Source organism: Podarcis pityusensis (genome assembly GCF_964106645.2).
Source record: "Podarcis pityusensis genome assembly, chromosome: 4".
Classification (NCBI taxonomy): domain Eukaryota; kingdom Metazoa; phylum Chordata; class Lepidosauria; order Squamata; family Lacertidae; genus Podarcis; species Podarcis pityusensis.
This window is the reverse complement of record NC_138027.1, coordinates 37,252,601-37,270,010: the sequence shown is the minus strand read 5'-3', so window position 1 is coordinate 37,270,010 and position 17,410 is coordinate 37,252,601. Positions and strand designations below refer to the sequence as shown.

At 41.6% G+C, this 17,410-nt stretch overlaps 1 protein-coding gene across 1 annotated transcript in view; it reads left to right on the top strand.

Moving 5' to 3' along the window:
- Nucleotides 1-17,410, top strand: part of MYH15 (myosin heavy chain 15) — an 86,204-nt gene that overhangs the window by 23,525 nt on the left and 45,269 nt on the right. The window contains exons 12-22 of the mRNA XM_081002594.1: nucleotides 146-284; nucleotides 1,047-1,165; nucleotides 2,244-2,393; nucleotides 3,622-3,792; nucleotides 4,884-5,063; nucleotides 6,442-6,574; nucleotides 10,611-10,684; nucleotides 11,605-11,692; nucleotides 11,815-11,932; nucleotides 13,115-13,238; nucleotides 16,278-16,414. Of these exons, the coding sequence (XP_080858720.1) occupies nucleotides 146-284; nucleotides 1,047-1,165; nucleotides 2,244-2,393; nucleotides 3,622-3,792; nucleotides 4,884-5,063; nucleotides 6,442-6,574; nucleotides 10,611-10,684; nucleotides 11,605-11,692; nucleotides 11,815-11,932; nucleotides 13,115-13,238; nucleotides 16,278-16,414 (1,433 nt within the window). The remainder of the gene's footprint in view (nucleotides 1-145; nucleotides 285-1,046; nucleotides 1,166-2,243; nucleotides 2,394-3,621; nucleotides 3,793-4,883; nucleotides 5,064-6,441; nucleotides 6,575-10,610; nucleotides 10,685-11,604; nucleotides 11,693-11,814; nucleotides 11,933-13,114; nucleotides 13,239-16,277; nucleotides 16,415-17,410) is intronic.

Below are 17,410 nucleotides of genomic sequence, written 5' to 3'. Positions count from 1 at the left end.
CTTGTTCCTCTAGTTTATTTTTTGAAAGATCAATACCAGAACAAGCACAAATATCAGCCGTGCCGCGAAAGAGCTCTAGAAAATAAAGCTGCATGTTGTTTCACAGGCAAGTGACAAAACGTCCTGTTCTTTTTACTTTCCACAGCAAGCCATGGATATTTTGGGCTTTGTGGCGGAGGAAAAGTATGGTGCCTACAAGCTCACTGGTGCCATTATGCACTTTGGAAACATGAAATTTAAACAGAGACCCAGGGAGGAGCAGGCAGAAGCTGATGGCACTGAAAGTAAGCTCTTCCGTATCTGCCTATTCACAATGTTCCATGCCCTGTGTTGAGCTGTGAGGCTGCAAGGCAAGGTCTGTTTTAAGTGACTGCAGGGATCTTCACAAGTTACATTCAATGAGTGCACAATCTGTGTACACAAATAGTTGAGCTGTGCACATGTACAGTTATTCACAAGTCATGTTCAGCAAGTGTACAGACTGTCCACACAATAGTTAAGCTATACATCAAGGGTACAATCTTTCACACAAACACTTGTACATTTGTAGGGCCAGCTTATATCTGTGCTCATTGAAACATGTGAATAACCCTTGTTATTGCTGTATGATCTGTATTCAGATCATACATAATCTTCAAGTTTTATTCCTCTCACTTCTGCGATTGTCATTTCCATGTGATTGGAACATACATATCATGACACTTCTGTGTATTCCATGATGTTGATATTACTCTCCTGGGGGAAAATAAATGTCAAAACACAGCAAGAGCAGCAGCTAGACTTTCAGACTCAGGTACTTGGGGTTAGAGAAACACAGTTAATTCAGGAAGAATCTATGATGTAGAGGTCTGCAGTCTTTTAAATATATTAAATTCTAGTACAGGGTAGGTGTTAGCTAGGATTTATATAGCCAATTTGATTTTCATGCTCCATTGTTGCTGTTTAAAAAATGCTAGAGTCTATCCCAGTAAATGAGTGATCTGTAAATCTAAACCAGTCCTATCCTGTTTCAATGAACTTGTTGAAATATTGTAACTCTCTATCAGGTGCTGACAAAGCTGCTTACCTGATGGGAGTTAATTCCTCTGATATGCTTAAGGGTTTGGTGCATCCTAGAGTGAAAGTTGGAAATGAGTATGTCACCAAAGGCCAAAGTGTGGAACAGGTAAGGAGGTGTTTAAACTACATGAGCCAGCATGATACCAAACCCATATTATGGGATGGAGAACCATCATTCTTTTGAGGACTGCAGTTCCCTTGGGAGCAGTCTGTCTGGGACTGCATGCCACTGGGGGGGCTGAAGCCAGCAGTGGAGCTAAAAGTGGGTGGGGGACTCTTTTGAGCTTCAATTTATTATTTGTATTGTCTGACCCTTTCCAACAAATACTGTACATTGAGCTCAGATTGGCTCACAATAATAACAAAGTGTTAGAAGTTAGCAAACAACATTTCCAGTCTATGAAAAAACAAAACAGCATATAAGTGAAGCAAAAACAAACTCAAAGAACAATTAATGCAAGAACTATTTGGATACAAGCCATTGTCTTTCTTCAGTACACATTTCCTTACCACATTTCCTCAGAAATAAGTGCTACTGATTTTGATACAAGTTAGTTGGGCTTAATGTAGAAAATTTTAAAACCTCCCATGACAATATCATGAAACAAGGAAGTACGTAGCTGGATTTTCATAAAACAAAACTGTAAATCCAGCTTCAAAGATTCCAAAGCTATATTGAAATCCATCTTGCATGCAGCTGTGTGAGCATATTTATGCCGAGTTGAAACTGCAAAACCTATGGCTTTGGGCAATTATTAAAGCACACATTACCACACTGAAGTCCTTGCCATTGGACAAAGCAGTAAACTATGCAAATGCAAAAGGAACTAGATAAATTGCCGTTGAGCCAATAAATATGTTGCTTGGTGATGAAAAAATATAATTCCTCTTGCAGATTTCATATGTAGCTATATTTATTCCTGTTTTATAAGTCAGGGACTAAGGGTGAGAAATGATTTGCTTTATCAAGGTTGCATAGTTGGATCAAGTATCCCAGGTCCAACACCCTCTATATTGAGCTACACTGATCTATGTTTTAGGTCAATAATTGTATGCTAGGTTTCAACCCAGAATGTCAATAGATCTGAACCTGGCATGTAGGATGCTCAGAGGGAGTATCTTCCACAGATTTGATCACAAGGATTATTATGGTATTGTGTGATTGTTCTACCTCTCTTCTACAGGTTTCCTATTCTGTTGGGGCCTTATCCAAAGCAGTGTATGATAGGATGTTCAAGTGGCTCGTTACTCGCATCAATAAGACCTTGGACACCAAGTTGCCAAGACAGTTCTTCATCGGGGTGTTGGACATTGCTGGCTTTGAAATCTTTGATGTGAGTAATTGCCTCCCAAAATTTTCATGATAGCAACAAATTGATTTAAAGTAATTATGTTTAGGGAAGCTTTTAATGTTTGATGGATCACTGTATTTTAATATTTTGTTGGAAGCCGCCCAGAGTGGCTGGGGAAGCCCAGCCAGATGGGCGGGGTATATATAATAAATTATTATTATAAATTATTATTATGTCTCTTAGCTAGAAGATAACATTTGCTGAACGAATCAGTTATCAGTGTTGTATTAGCAGGAATGTCACCTCAGATGTTGCTTGACTCCCATCATTCCTGACCACTGGCCATGTTGGGTGGGGCTGATGGAGGTTAGAGTCCAACATCTGGAGGGTCACAGATTACACACCCATGTTGTACAGCTTGCTGAGTTTATCAGGAGCAATGAGAACTAGTCAATAATGTATAGGTGTAGTTTATTTATCATTGATAAGAGCATGAGGAACATACTCCCAAACCCATCTTGGAAAGCAAGGAACTGTAACTAGTATTACAATTTTGATCTTTTGGTGATGGTAAGAAATAAGCAGTAGTCAAGTTCTCATATGAAAGTTGCAAACTTATACTTGCAACAGGCTTACCAGTGTTCAGCTGACCTACTTTATTTGATCCACCCAAGGGCAGTAGAAATGCACATACACACACAAAGGCAGAGAAGATGCACATAAATGTTTAACCATAAAAATTAGAAGGGTCAATAAATTGTAGATAGTATTTATATAACTTAGCACCATCCACCGCAAGGAAAATGCCATAGTTTGCACAAATTTACTTCTCATGTTCTTAGCAAACAGCCCCGACATTTGCAGGACTTCAATTCTTCTGTTGCTGGAAAGTGGAAAATATTTGCCTTTTGACAGATACCTTTCATAATGAGTCTACTTCAGCCTCAATCCAGGAAATGTTGGTTAGGCTTTGACTTCAGTTCTGCTCAAAGTTTCATCTAACAGCAGTTCCAATGGGACTTAGGCACAAGGGGAACTTTTCTGAATCAGGGCTTCAAAAAAAATGCCTGGCATATTATGCCTGGCACACTTTGGGAATTCAGTGGCGCTCTTCTATCCATATCTGAAAATTAAGCAGTTGTGTTCTGCACATTAGCACTGAAGTTAGTCTTAAAGGAATTCAGATCATATACTAACAGACTTTACATATATTTGCCTTCGTTCTTGTTCCTCTGTAAATTTAATTTTATGTCTTTCCTCCCCCTCATAGTTTAACAGCTTTGAGCAGCTTTGCATCAATTATACAAATGAAAAACTGCAACAGTTTTTCAATCACCACATGTTTGTCTTGGAGCAAGAAGAGTACAAAAAGGAAGGCATCGATTGGGTGTTCATTGACTTTGGATTGGATTTGCAAGCCTGCATTGATCTCATTGAAAAGGTATGGAAAACATCATTGGGGTTTCTGTTTGATAGCAGGAAAGGCTTACCATAAAGACAATGATATTAGGGTGGATTTAGGGGAGCGCGACTGGTTTGGTCACACTGGGAGTGGAGACTTGGGGATGCCACAGGTGGCACCACAACTATGATGTAGAACAGAAGGCAAGATGTGAGGGGGGCGAATTTTGGCATTGCACAGGGCACCGCTGAAATTTGACACCCCAAGGTCTACCAGTGATGTGATGTAGTGACTAGCGTGTCTGACTAGGTCCTGAACTAGGTTATGTCTTTGTGCAGCTGTAAAATTTACTGCTTGACCCACGGGCCAGTCGTTGCCTCTGGGCATAACCTACCTGACAAGCTAGTTTTGACCATAAAATTGAGGAAGATAACCATCTATTCCAGCTTGAGTTCTCTGAAGGAAAGAAGGAATACAAACATACTTTTGAAGATTGATTTCTTCTACTAGCACCATGACAAGCCTAAACAACAGCAATATACCTGGTACCTTTTGATTCTTGATGTTTCCACTGGAGATACAGATATACCTATATTTATTCATTTTTCCATAGTTGCCCTTGCTCAGAGATGTAGCAGTCACATTCAAAACAAATAAATCTTCTTGACCAGTTTTTTCCATTAGTTAGGAGAGACCATTAAACAACTTTTGCCCCACCAAGGCAAATGTTGCCTAATAATGCAAGAACTGCAGAAAAAGACTGGGATGGGTGTCAGTAACTTGGCAAGCCACGAGACACAGCTGGTGGTATGTGTTCATTATGCTGTGTAGTAAGTTATATAGACCTCAGCTATTATAACGCTGGGTTGTTTTCTGACTGATTTATTGAGAAAAGTAAGTCAATCCAAGCCTTTTTGAAAACCAAAGCATCAATATTGTGTCAGCAATCTGTATAAAATATAATATTTTCACACTGTGTCGTCAAGTCTGATAGCAGTCTGAAAGAGTAATATGTTAACAGCTATTGGGAGCGGGGAGATTCTGCAGATGCAGTATTCATTCATGCTAACCTAAATGACATCCTTGGGGAAAAAAACCCCTAACATTTATCTCCCTATTGCCGTGCGTAGCCCTTGGGGATCTTGTCTATCCTAGAAGAAGAATGCATGTTCCCGAAGGCTACAGATATGACCTTCAAAGCCAAGCTGTACGACAATCATCTGGGCAAGTCACCCAATCTGCAGAAACCCAGGCCTGACAAAAAGCGGAAATATGAAGCTCATTTTGAACTCCTGCACTATGCTGGAGCGGTAAGTTTTTGGCATTTGCAGATGGGGACAATGGCATTAACCTCAAAGCATGAAGCCCTGTTGGAATGAATGTGTCAGATGCTGCTGGTGGTTGCTCGCGAGTAACCAGGCAGGACTCCGACCTGTCATTTACAGGTTTTATTGTGCAAACTATTTACAGTGCAGATCTACAAAGTTCATGCCCATCTTAGTCACTTGCAGAATCCGGGAGTGGCCCCTTCCGGCTTCTCCCCCAACATAAGAACTTCGGCACCCCAAGCCTCCTCCCCCCCTTGCGTTTCACCCCTCTGCGCAAGCTGGGCTACGGAAGAGGCGTGCGTCCCTCCTGGCCAGCTTGGTGAGGTGAGGCGCTGGGTGCTCCTCAGGAGTTTCAGAGGCTCTCTGTATCCCAACGGCCCCCCTGCCTCCCTCCCCTGTTCCGATGGCAGTCCCCTGACAGAATGGAGTCATGGGCCAAAGTGGTTGCAATGGCACGAGAGGAATGCCACGCTTTGAGTTTTGAAAAGTTAACTTGAGGGTGAAGTCAGTTGAGCTTCTGAGTGTGCTGGAAGCAGTTTGAAATTATCTGCTCTTGAAACATATGCTTTAGAATTCAACCACAGAGTCCCTGTCTTCATCTCTAGGCATTGTTATTATTATTATTGTCTCTACAAAGAAAGACTGAAACTCAGTGGTAGAGCACATGCTCTGTATGCAAAAGGTTTAATTCATGTCGTCCCCAGGTGGGGCTAGGAAAGACCCCAATCTGCAACCCTAGAATCAGGAGTGATGGGAGTTGCAATCCAAGAACATCTGTCACCATCTTAGCTAGCCGTGGTGTGGACAAATGGATTAGTAGTCTGACTCAGTAGAAGGCAGTTTCCCATGTTCCTAAGGGATAGGAGGAACTGAAAGACGGGGGGGGGGGATGTATAGAAGAAAGATGTGGTGATTATTTAGGAAAATGGAGATCTGATATTAAGATGAATATATTACTGGGAAGACTCCTGAAGTGACCCATAAAATCCCCCTTAATTACCTCCCTTCTTTCAGATGTCCTTTGGAAACTATATTGTGCAGACAGACCTTTGCAATATGAATGTTCTCTTTTCAAACCAACCAGTATTTACTGTTTTTTTTAATTATGTTTTTATGTATGCTTTTTGTTGATTTTATTCTTAAATGTTGCATTTCCCTTCCATTTTTTTTAATGAAAGTGCAGTTTATAAATACATAAATAGATAAATCTGAATTTTAAATGGTTGTAAGGTAAAAGCAAAAGGCATTAGACTTGATTATTTAATCTGTTTTATTGTTTTGCTTCCGTTTTGTCTGTCTATCATCTCTCTCCCTCCCTCCCTCCCTCTCTCTCTCTCTCTCTCACACACACACACACTAGGTGCCCTATAACATTATGGGTTGGCTTGAGAAAAACAAAGACCCACTCAATGAAACTGTAGTGAGCACTTTTCAAAAATCTTCCAACAAACTTCTGGCAAGCCTATTTGAAAATTATGTCAGTGCTGACAGCGGTAAGTCGAATGACCGTTTCCCTTTAATTCCTAGATCAAAGCTTAGCAGAAATGTTGAGTAAATATACCATCTCATGAGATCTGAAGGTCTTGGTGCCTTAAATGTACTTTTTCCCATTACATCTCTGTGGGATGACTATTTCTACTGATTCAAACAGTTGGTGCATCACTCAGCTTTCTTTCTGGCTCAGATGTTGGTACATCACTCAGCTGCAGCCATAGGCACTATGAGTTACATTTTGACGGTGCACCCATAAAATGCTTTATAGGTACATCTTTAAATGCTAGACAGTTAGGAATGTCTTTAACACTCCTGATGAATACACTGTTGGTGGGAATGATACTGTGTAATGAGTGAAATAACCTCTGCAAAGAACAGATTGGAGTACTGTGGGAGGTCAGAACCATGAATCATGAAAATACTGGAAGTAGCAAATGTATATTACAGACATGCCCCCACTTATGTGAGACTGACACATGTGTGACCGCATATATGCATGGCGCTGGGAAATAAATAAATAGATATATTCAATCCAGGAAATGGTGGGAGAGTTAGAGAGTCCTTGTGGCTCATGAGGACACCCTCCCCATAGCCCAAAGAGGTCTTCAGAGAGGGTGGAGGAAGCCCCAAAGAGACTGCAGGCACAGTGGGGCTTTGTTTAGGCTGCTGAGTCTCCCCGCCTAGCAGATGATGCGTGCGGTAGCCACCTCTTTTTCGCATCCTCCAGCCTCTAGGCATCCCCAGAGCTTCAACTCTAGTTGAAGAGAGTTGTGCTGAGAGGCAGAGAGAGCTGGAGGGCAGAAAAAAATGGGCTTTTTTGACAGCTCCCTACTTACATTATTTTCACTTATGCGTGCGGGCCCTGGAACATAACGTAAATGGGGAGACACCTGTACTACGCACAAATAGTATGCATTTTCCAATACATTGGAATTATATATCCTAGTTGGGGCCATGTCATTTTTCAGTCGTGGCCTACTTGGGCATGAATGCTCCTGTGCTCATCAACATGGACACAAGGATGTACCAATTAACCTCTTCCGCTAGTCCTGAAATGTGAAAAGCATGACCATTTGTAACAACAGACTCTTTCTGCCCACAGCTGTGCACATGAAGGCTTCTGGGCTTCTGCACCATTGGGAGTCCATGTTTCGAGGAAACCTTCATACGTAGTGCTGTACGTGTGAAGGCTCCACTGCCACAGGTGGTTGTGCTTTTTGCGCAAAGGCTAGAGGATGAGGCTGCTTGAAATGTCACCACTCCCACAAAGATGAAGATAAGAGCCTGCATGCCTGCACACGGCTTCTGTAGGGGTTTGAGTGGGCACATAGTGAACTGGTTGTGTGAATCAGCAACCATGAGCGCAAGTTACTGCCTTGAGCACAAGTAATGTGTGAGCTCATTGCACCTCAGCCCAGCAGTTGATGCTTATAATAGATGCTATTGAAAAATGGTTATATGGATTGGAAAGAAGGGGCAGTATCCAGCTAAACCCTCCAGAACATCTTTAAGGGGCACATGGGCAGAAGAGAGGGAGAGGAAGCTTTGTTGTGTAACAAGGTGGTTGCACTAGGGGAATTGTTTACTTGGCTGTCACCCAAAGTTTAAAAAGGAATAGTATGAATTGTTTCTTTGTAGATATAGGCTATGTTGTGTCACTTATTGGAATAGAAAGCATTTTTAAAAATTGCGACACCCCACCTATCTTTTATAGTATAAAGTAAAGTAAATGCAGCTTCAGGAAATAAAAAATATTGTGCACCTGATAATTAAAGAAAATGGTGGTTCTCAATATCAAATCTCTTAGTTTTGAAGGTTCTGCTCCACTGAGCAGAAATAATTCTTAAATAACCGCATTTGCAACTGTCCTCTTTGGGCACCGCAGCAATTTGCAGGTTTCCATAAAATGATGTTAAATAAGTAGGAGTGTGACTCATTACAGAGATTTAGCTGTTATATCCTACAGCCACAATCAATTTACAGAATATTTATTAAGAACCTCATGTGAGTAGATGTAGTTGTCATGAATCATAAGAGGGTGTCTGGAAGACGCAGCCAGAATGCAGGCTCCATAACACAAATTGGAGAAGGAGCTGAGCCAAAATAACACAACCTGCCACTTGCACATCATTGCAGGTAACTAGGAATCATCATCTTGCCTGTCGGGATTTTTTGTTTTTTTAAATCTGCCACGGAATGTTATTCCTGGGACTTGTTATGCGGTTTTCACACTATGTCTGCCAAAGGGCATGGCCGTCTTAGTAGTAACATGAAACACATGGCACAACTCAGGTCTTTTTTACACGGACGCTTACTATCAGGAGAAGCTTCCTAATGCCGAGAGCTGTTCTGTATCAGAACCAACACATCTGGAGCTGGTGAGGTCTCCTTTCCTGCTGGCTTCAGCAGAGGCTGGACGGCCATCTGCCAGGGATTCTCTAGTCACATCCTGCATTGTTGGCCCTACATGGATCAGGGGACTGGACTAAATGACCCTCAAGATCTCATCCAGTTCTGAAATGTTATGCTGTAGAAAATAGCAGGTGCCCTCTCAGATTCTTTGCAGGTCTTCAGAACTGACTCCAGTTAGTCCCATGTGCAGTATACCTTCAAAGCGGTGTCATACCACTTTAAACAATCATGGTTTTCCCCCCAAAGACTCCTGGGAACTGTAGTTTGTTAAGGGTGCTGAGAGTTGTTAGGAGACCCTTATTCCCTCACACAGAACTGCAGTTCCCCAAGTGGTGTGACTGTCGATCCCTCTTCCTCTGGAACTCAGGGAACTCTAGGAATTGTAGCTCTGTGAGGGTGCATATGAGGCAACATCACACTAACCCGACAAGAGTGTTTGGAGCATGATCAGGGTATGCTTAGAGGATGATCAGAGGACACTTTACACCACAACACCATAATGTTCTTGATGTTATCTGTAACCCACACATGGTGTTAAGCAGCAGAATATATGGCTGATTTATTAAAACTGCCTTTCCTTTCTAAAATGTTCCTTTGGACACTTTTCCTATGACATAATATTTAACTTATAACCAAAGCAAATGCCTCATGGAAAGTCCCCTCCATGAAGTTCCCCTTATTAATCAGTTTAGATGCCTATATTGTCCTTGGCCTACAAAGCTTGGGGGCCTTATGCAAGCGTATTAGGGAAAGTCATACATTGCAGACAAAGCCAGAAAGTCTCTGGGTGGAATTCAACATTCCCTGCACGAGGCCTCCTCTGATAGGGTTTGGTAAGTGAATCCCTTCCAATGTATGTATCCCATTCTTATGAAGAATACCCAGAAACCTACCGAGTGGCACAGGAACTAGTATTACTGGACAGTTGTTAAAGCCTCAACACTATGGAAGGACTCACAGTTGCCTGGAGCCCCTATTGCTGCTTCTTGCTGCCATTGTCTCTTGCTCACCTGAGGGCCCAATTCTCACGGCTGCCTAGAGAAAGGCTTATAGCTCAGTGGGAGAGCATCTGCTTTGCATTCTTAAGGGTTTCAGTTTAAATTCCTAGAATTTCCAGATAGGGCTGAGACTATCCTAGTCTGAACCCTTAGAGCAGAGCTTTCCAAACTTTTCATGTTGGTGACACACTTTTTAGACGTGCATCATTTCTCGACAGTAATTCAGTTTTACTAGCAAACCAGAGGTAAACTAACACCTTTCCAGCCCTGAGAGGAGCGTGGGGAGCATTCACGCGACACACCTACACACTGTAGGCAACACACTAACATGTCATGACACACTGTTTGGAAAGCTCTGCCTTAGAGAGCAACTGGTAGCAGTGCTGGATTTAGGATGGTGTGGGAGGTTCCTCCATACAAGGAAGAACACAAGGAACCAAGCCAAGGGGCCACAAGAAAGCTGCATTGTAGCTTGTAGCAGCTGAAAACATCACTGGACCCACACTGCTGCATATGGCTTTGCAGAAAGCCATTGATAAGCATGCAAACTATTAAACATTTCTGCTTCATGTCAGTGGTGTAATCAGTATTTAACTTAGTTGCTCTGTCTTTTTTTTTTTTTAAGCACAAGCTGATAAAGGTGGAGAGAAGAAACGCAAGAAAGGTGCTTCCTTCCAAACAGTGTCATCCATGCATAAAGTAATTTTTCATTTCTTTTTTAAATGTAACCTGTCTGTTGTCTTTGTCATTTTACACCAACGAGCCGGAATATTCCTAACAGAGAACCTAAAATATTAGAAACAGGCCTCCATACAAGACCTGATTGTCTAGCTTCCTAAGTCATTAGCTGTACATTTTATTGATTTCCTCTTCTGATTCAGCACTTGAAACCAGATGGGTAAACTATACTCAGCTGTCATAGCTCATCAAGGATGGGGTTCAATACAACCACCAACGCATCCAGGAGGACTTCAAAAAATTACAGGGTTTTATTACATAAACTTTAAGGGAATAGGGTGAACTTGTTAACCTTTAAGGGACCATAACAGACAAACGGTGGCAACTCTTGCATTGGCAGCAACTGTCAAATATGGCTAGCCCTCTAGAAGTTGTATCCAAAACTTAGCAGGTGGTTGGCATGGTTGGATTTGACAACATCAGTTGCTTATTTTGGGATCGGGATCAGAAGCTACAGTTTGATACTGGCACAGTTTAATAAAGCATAGTTTAAACTAACCACAATTTGGTCCTCTTGAGATGTAACTGAGAACTGTGCTTAATTTAAACCAAGACCTGGGTGCTTCCAGCCTCCTTCTCATGACTACATCAGATGGGAGGTGAGGAGAAGGAAGTGCACTAGCAAGTTCATTGACGTAGCTTAAACTATGGTTTAGTGTGACATCCAAACCAGAGCAGTGATTGTGAAGCAAGTGTACTAAGAAGTAACCAGGCACCGGGAAGTTGTGGGCAACAAAGGAGCTACAGTAGTCCCAGTGTATGTACCTGCCTACTGAATCACTTCTTTATCCCATGGAGATGGGTGGCTTGCTCATCAGATGCTTGTTGTTCTGAAATGTTCCATGATTTTGCTTGTTTTAATCTCCCTTTCCTCTCCAAAGGAAAATTTAAACAAACTGATGACTAATCTGAAGTCCACAGCTCCCCATTTTGTGCGCTGCATTATTCCCAATGAAACAAAAACTCCAGGTAAAGCAAATCCAGCATAATTTTATTGGATTTCTTAGGTCTCACAATACAAATCATCATCTCCGGTGACATGTGATAAAGCCACCCTGAAATAAAATCCTTACGTTGGGCTTTCTTTCCAGGTGCTATGGACCCCTTCCTTGTCCTTCACCAGCTTCGCTGTAATGGTGTCTTAGAAGGAATTCGTATTTGCCGCAAGGGATTTCCAAACAGGGTTATCTATGCCGACTTTAAACAAAGGTATCGTGAAGATCAGTGGCCTAGCCAAGTTCTTACTTATTTTGATCCCCCAAACCCAATAAGCAACCTTCCTTTTTAATCCTCTTAATTCACTTTTGGATGGCTTCTTTTGTTTACTTGATTGTTCTTTCCACAGCTGAGCTGAATCAAAAATTTTGCACATGCTGGAAATTTGGCCGGTGTGTGGATTTTGGCCCAGAATTTTATTTATTCATAAAAGTATTTCTAGACCACCAGTTCATACTGGGTGTTATGGAAGTTCAGCTGCCTACCTACCTCAACTTCATTTGGGCCAGGGCTCTCTTTTGGCCCAGCGTCTGTTAGCATGCCTGCCTCAACCCTGTAGCTTGTGAAATGCATGCTTTTGAACATGTACTTAGCAGATGTCTCTTTGCCTCCAGCCACTGCACACCTGGGAGTTGGGCAGGAGGGTAGAGAATCTAGACAGGATTGCGCCTGGTTGCTTCTATGTTGTAGTGGTTTTTTTTATTTTAAAAAATCAGTGTTATCTACCCTAGTTTTGAGGAAACAATTACCGGTAAATGTCAACGTTTGTGCCATTCCTTTTGGAAAAAGGAAGTTGTCAGTGTTTACTGCTGCTGCTGCTGCTGCAGCTATATAAATCTCCATCTGGAGAGAGATAAGCTCATTATGTTTAGATTCTGGAAGGAGAAATCTTTTTAAGTTTGTTTTGTTAATAGCAATGCTATTACAGGGAATATTTATGACCCTTTGTTGCTTTAAATGCTTTCTATAACTTAAAGTTACAGGGCAAAGTTTGCTCAATTGGCTGTTGGGGTGAAGCCTTGGAAGTTCAAAGCTATCTCCTTTCACCCTAATCTTCCTTATTTTACATTATTATCTAGCTAATGTGTTGGGGGCTGGGTAAATGAGGGGGGGACACAAATGACTGCTCTGACATCACTGGTTAATTGGGTGCATTAATTGAGGAAGGGCCATAGATCAGTGGCAGAGCATATATTTTGCATTCTGAAGGTCCCGTATTCAGCCCTTGGCATCTTCAGTTTAAAGGAGTAGGTAGCAACTGCTGAAAATGGGTAGAAAGGCAGAGAATCTGGTCTTCTGTCTGACATACCTCCTGTATTCCAGTGTAAAGAGAGGCATAGCAACCTGGTCCAGAGTTTCATCTGCTTACACATTTTTTTAATCTATTCTTGCCAGGTACCGCATTCTGAATCCTTCTGCAATTCCCGAGGACAAGTTTGTAGACAGCAGGAAAGCTGCTGAAAAATTGCTTGCCTCTTTAGATATTGATCATAACCAGTACAAGTTTGGACACACAAAGGTAAAGCAATGGTTTCAATCTTTCCTTGATCTCAGTTAATCATCTGAGAGAATCTGATGCAATAACACTGTTGGAGGCCTGGATGGATGGATGATCACTCGAAGATCAATATACACTATTCTGTCCCATCTATGAAAGAGTGGTGGTTGTGGGGAAGTAGGAAATGACATCTGGTTAAAGAGAGGCTATCATCCTATAGCCACTTACCCAAGGATAAAAAAAACAAACCTCATTGGGGCTTACTTCTGAGTAGCCTTGTATAGAATTGTGCATTGATTAATCACAAGTGTTAATCAATCCCATACACGTTACATTAGTTAAAATAACAACATGACAATCAGAAGTGGAAATCAAGAAGAAGGTAGCTCCGTGGCACCTAACACATTACACCAAATTGAGGCTCCTTGTGTGTCATTATTCAGCTTTAAGCACCCAGGCCAAGGGGCAAGCCAAACAAATATTCAACAAGAACAAAGATCAATGCAGGTAGAAGGCTAAATACAGAGACCCCCATGGTAATAACTAGGCAGTGTGGATCCACCCATTAAAACAACTAGTTAGGTTGGGCCTTCCTAGTCCCCCTGAATTCAACCCCTGAACAATAAAATTGCAGCACCACTAGCAGTCAGCACAGCCAGGCATGGCATATAAAAACAACCTTAAAAGCAAAAAAATTACCTGGCAAATGGCCCCTGGAGTAAAACAGTCTTCACTAAGTGACAGAAAACAGCAAGAGAATGGCACCACTGCCATTTTCTCGCTTCCGTTCTGTGTTGTATTTATGTAAACCACTTAAGATTTCTGTTGAAATATAGAACAGTATACAAGTTAGTTAAGGAAATGAAAGAGAGGGGCAAAGGGAATCTCGTGTGACAAGTGTTCCAAAGCACACAAAGAAGGCTATCTAGTCCATGGGTAGGCAAACTAAGGCCCGGGGGCCGGCTCCAGCCCAATCACCTTCTAAATCCGGCCGATGGTTATTAGCGTGCTTTTACATGAGTAGAGCGTGTCCTTTTATTTAAAATGCATCTCTGGGTTATTTGTGGGGCATAGGAATTCATTCTTTTTTCTTCTTTAAAATATAGTCTGGCCCCCCACAAGGTCTGAGGGACAGTGGACCGGCCCCCTGCTGAAAAAGTTTGCTGACCCCTGATCTAGTCACCATTGCTGCCTTCACATGCAGCTTGCTTGGCTTATTGCAATTAGTGTGCAGAGGACCTGGGCTCATGCAAGGAAGTTGGTTTGCAAAAGGAACCCCATTTCAATAAACCTTAGCCAGAAATGCTGTTGATTTTTGTGGGCGAAGTGTTCTAGTTCTGTGCTAGACACTATATGGTTGGCCGTAGTGAGAAATGGGATGCTGCACCAGGTGGGCCTCTGGCCTGATCCAGTCAGTGGTGGACTTTGGGCTCTCAAATTTCATCAGTGCCCTGTGCAACACTAAAATTTGGTGCCCCTTGCCTCTCACATTCTGTTCTATGGCAAAGTTGTGTGACCCCCTGCAGCCCACACCAATTTTGCTACCCTAAATCTGCCTCTGGATCCAGCAGGTCTCTTCTCATGCTAAAATCTCTAGCACTGTTCATAAAACCGATGTGAAGAAGTAAGGGAAACACCTTTTCTAGCACTTCAGATTAAATGGCCAGAATAAATGCACCCCATAATGTTGAATGTCAGATCAAATTATAAAACAGGAAGGAAGTAGATCAGAAATACCACCAATTGTCTACCACCCAAGGATATATAATTCACAGCTCTGATTGTACCTGTAATGCTTCAATTGCCATTCATCATTACTAATAGCTAGATTTTTCAAAGGAATTGATGTAAAAGAATAGAACTAATTGCCACTTTTATGAATAATATTTTTTAAAAACCTTGCCAAGGGTAGAGACATACCCCCTAGCTTTCAAACATCCAGATATGTCTTTATTCTTTTTCTTTGACTTTTTAAAAATATGGCATGCTTTTTGCAAGGTAGAGTATTGTAATATAGGGTAGATATAGGAGAGTCTGTCGCTATTTTCAGTCGCATACTGGTAAGTTCAGGATGCACAATTATAGTTGATTGGGAAGCCTTGTGCAACAAATCTGTCCCCCCCCCCAAAAAAAAAAACCAACCCCAGACTTTTTGCAATAAGGAAAAGGGTGGTATAATTCGTTGGAAAGAGTGGGAAAACAGTTTGATGCAACATCATCTGATCTCCTGATAAACTAAACAGAATGGATGCTCATTAAATAGCCAGTGCTGTCCAATCTCTCTGCAAACACATCAGGATGAGTGTTCAGTAAACAGGTCATCTGGAAGCATTTACAAAATAACATGCATAGAGCTGTAGAAATTTATGATGCAATCCTTTTTATATATATATAATTTTTATTAGTTTTTTTAACATATCATTTTCAACAGTAATTAAACATACTTTTACATCTTATTCAAATTTTTGACTTCCATCAGTCCTGTCTGAAAATTTTCCAATCTAATCTCTCAGTATGCATTTCTTATCTTCCCTATTACATTTCAAACTCATAACCAATATCTCTATCTTTTTCTACTTTGTAACACTTTGTATATTTCTCCTTACAAAACTTCTTGTAGTCCTATTAGCGTAATTTGTTGATTACAGTTGCTCTTCAAATAATTCATATACTTCTTCCAATCTTCTGTAAATCTCTGGTCCCGCAGGTTTTGAATCCTGCCTGTCATTTTGTCCAATTCTGCAGAAATTTATGATGCAATCCTAGTCAGGTCTGCACAGAACTAAGTGCTACATATTACCAGGAAAGGGGTCGGTGGGTAGGATTGGAGCCTTGAGCTGTTTTGAGGAGCAACAAAGCACACAGGACACTATAATGTCACTTCACCTTCCCTTGGTACAAGATTTTACACTATTCAAAAACCAGCCAGTATAAATTGCATCATTAGTAATCTGACCCAGTTAGCACTGTTGTTTTGGAAATCTAAGATTGAATTGGACCATATTACACGTCAAGGCTTTGTTGAATTTGTAAGTCTTAGATTCATGGTATACATTTCAGGTCTTCTTTAAGGCTGGTCTTCTGGGACATTTGGAAGAAATGAGGGATGAGAGATTAGCCAAAATTTTAACACTAATTCAAGCAAGAGCCCGAGGCAGATTGATGCGCATTGAGTTCCAGAAGATCGTAGAGCGAAGGTATTTATGTATGGACTGCTTATGTCATAGTAAAGGTAAAGGTAAAGGACCCCTGACAGTTAAATCCAGTCAGGAATGACTCTGGGGTTGCGGTGCTCATCTCGCTTTACTGGCCAAGGAAGCCGGCGTTTGTCTGCAGACAGTTTTTCTGGGTCATGTGGCCAGCATGACTAAGCCGCTTCTGATGAACCAGAGCAGCGCACGGAAACACCATTTACCTTCCCTCCGGAGCGGTACCTATTTATCTTCTTGCACTTTGACATGCTTTCGAACTGCTAGGTTGGCAGGAGCTGGGACCGAACAACAGGAGCTCACCCCGTCACGGGGATTTGAACTGCTGACCTTCTGATCGGCAAGCCCTAGGCTCAGTGGTTTAGACCACAGTGCCACCCGCGTTTCCCATAGTAGACAGATATATATTTGGACACAAAATCATAATGTTTTCTGTAATTGATAATGCCTTTCCAAGTTCTTCCTTAAGATTGGGGAAATCCAAGTGATGAAACAGTAGAAGTTTGCTGGGAAGGGACTATGTCCTTGTAGCATAAGTGGTACTTTGAGGAAAACCTCTGACAAGGCTTTTGGATGTTATAATGATGTGAAGAGAAAAGGAAATGTGAGTGTTTTATGCTTCCTGATTCTTCACATCTAGAAATTGATCTTCTGGCATAACCCTCAGAAGGGAGATGGGGAACTGTGGGGGCAGTTTTTGCCTTTCCTTACACGGCGGGATGAAAAGGATTTTGCACAGATGGAGAAGAACAGAAAGCATTAGACACTTGCCAGTCCTGTTCCATTTATCTCCTGTCTTTCTCACCTTGAAGGACAAGGCAACTCATGATATGATAAATATTGATTAAAGGAGAATACAGGTAGCTTGCTAACCAACGACAATTATCATTATTATGACTGAAGCTGTTTCGCATCCAGAAGACGAAATAAGTAACCATGCAGTCATTGCTTTCAAAATGAAAAAAATGTAGAAAAGAAGCAGAC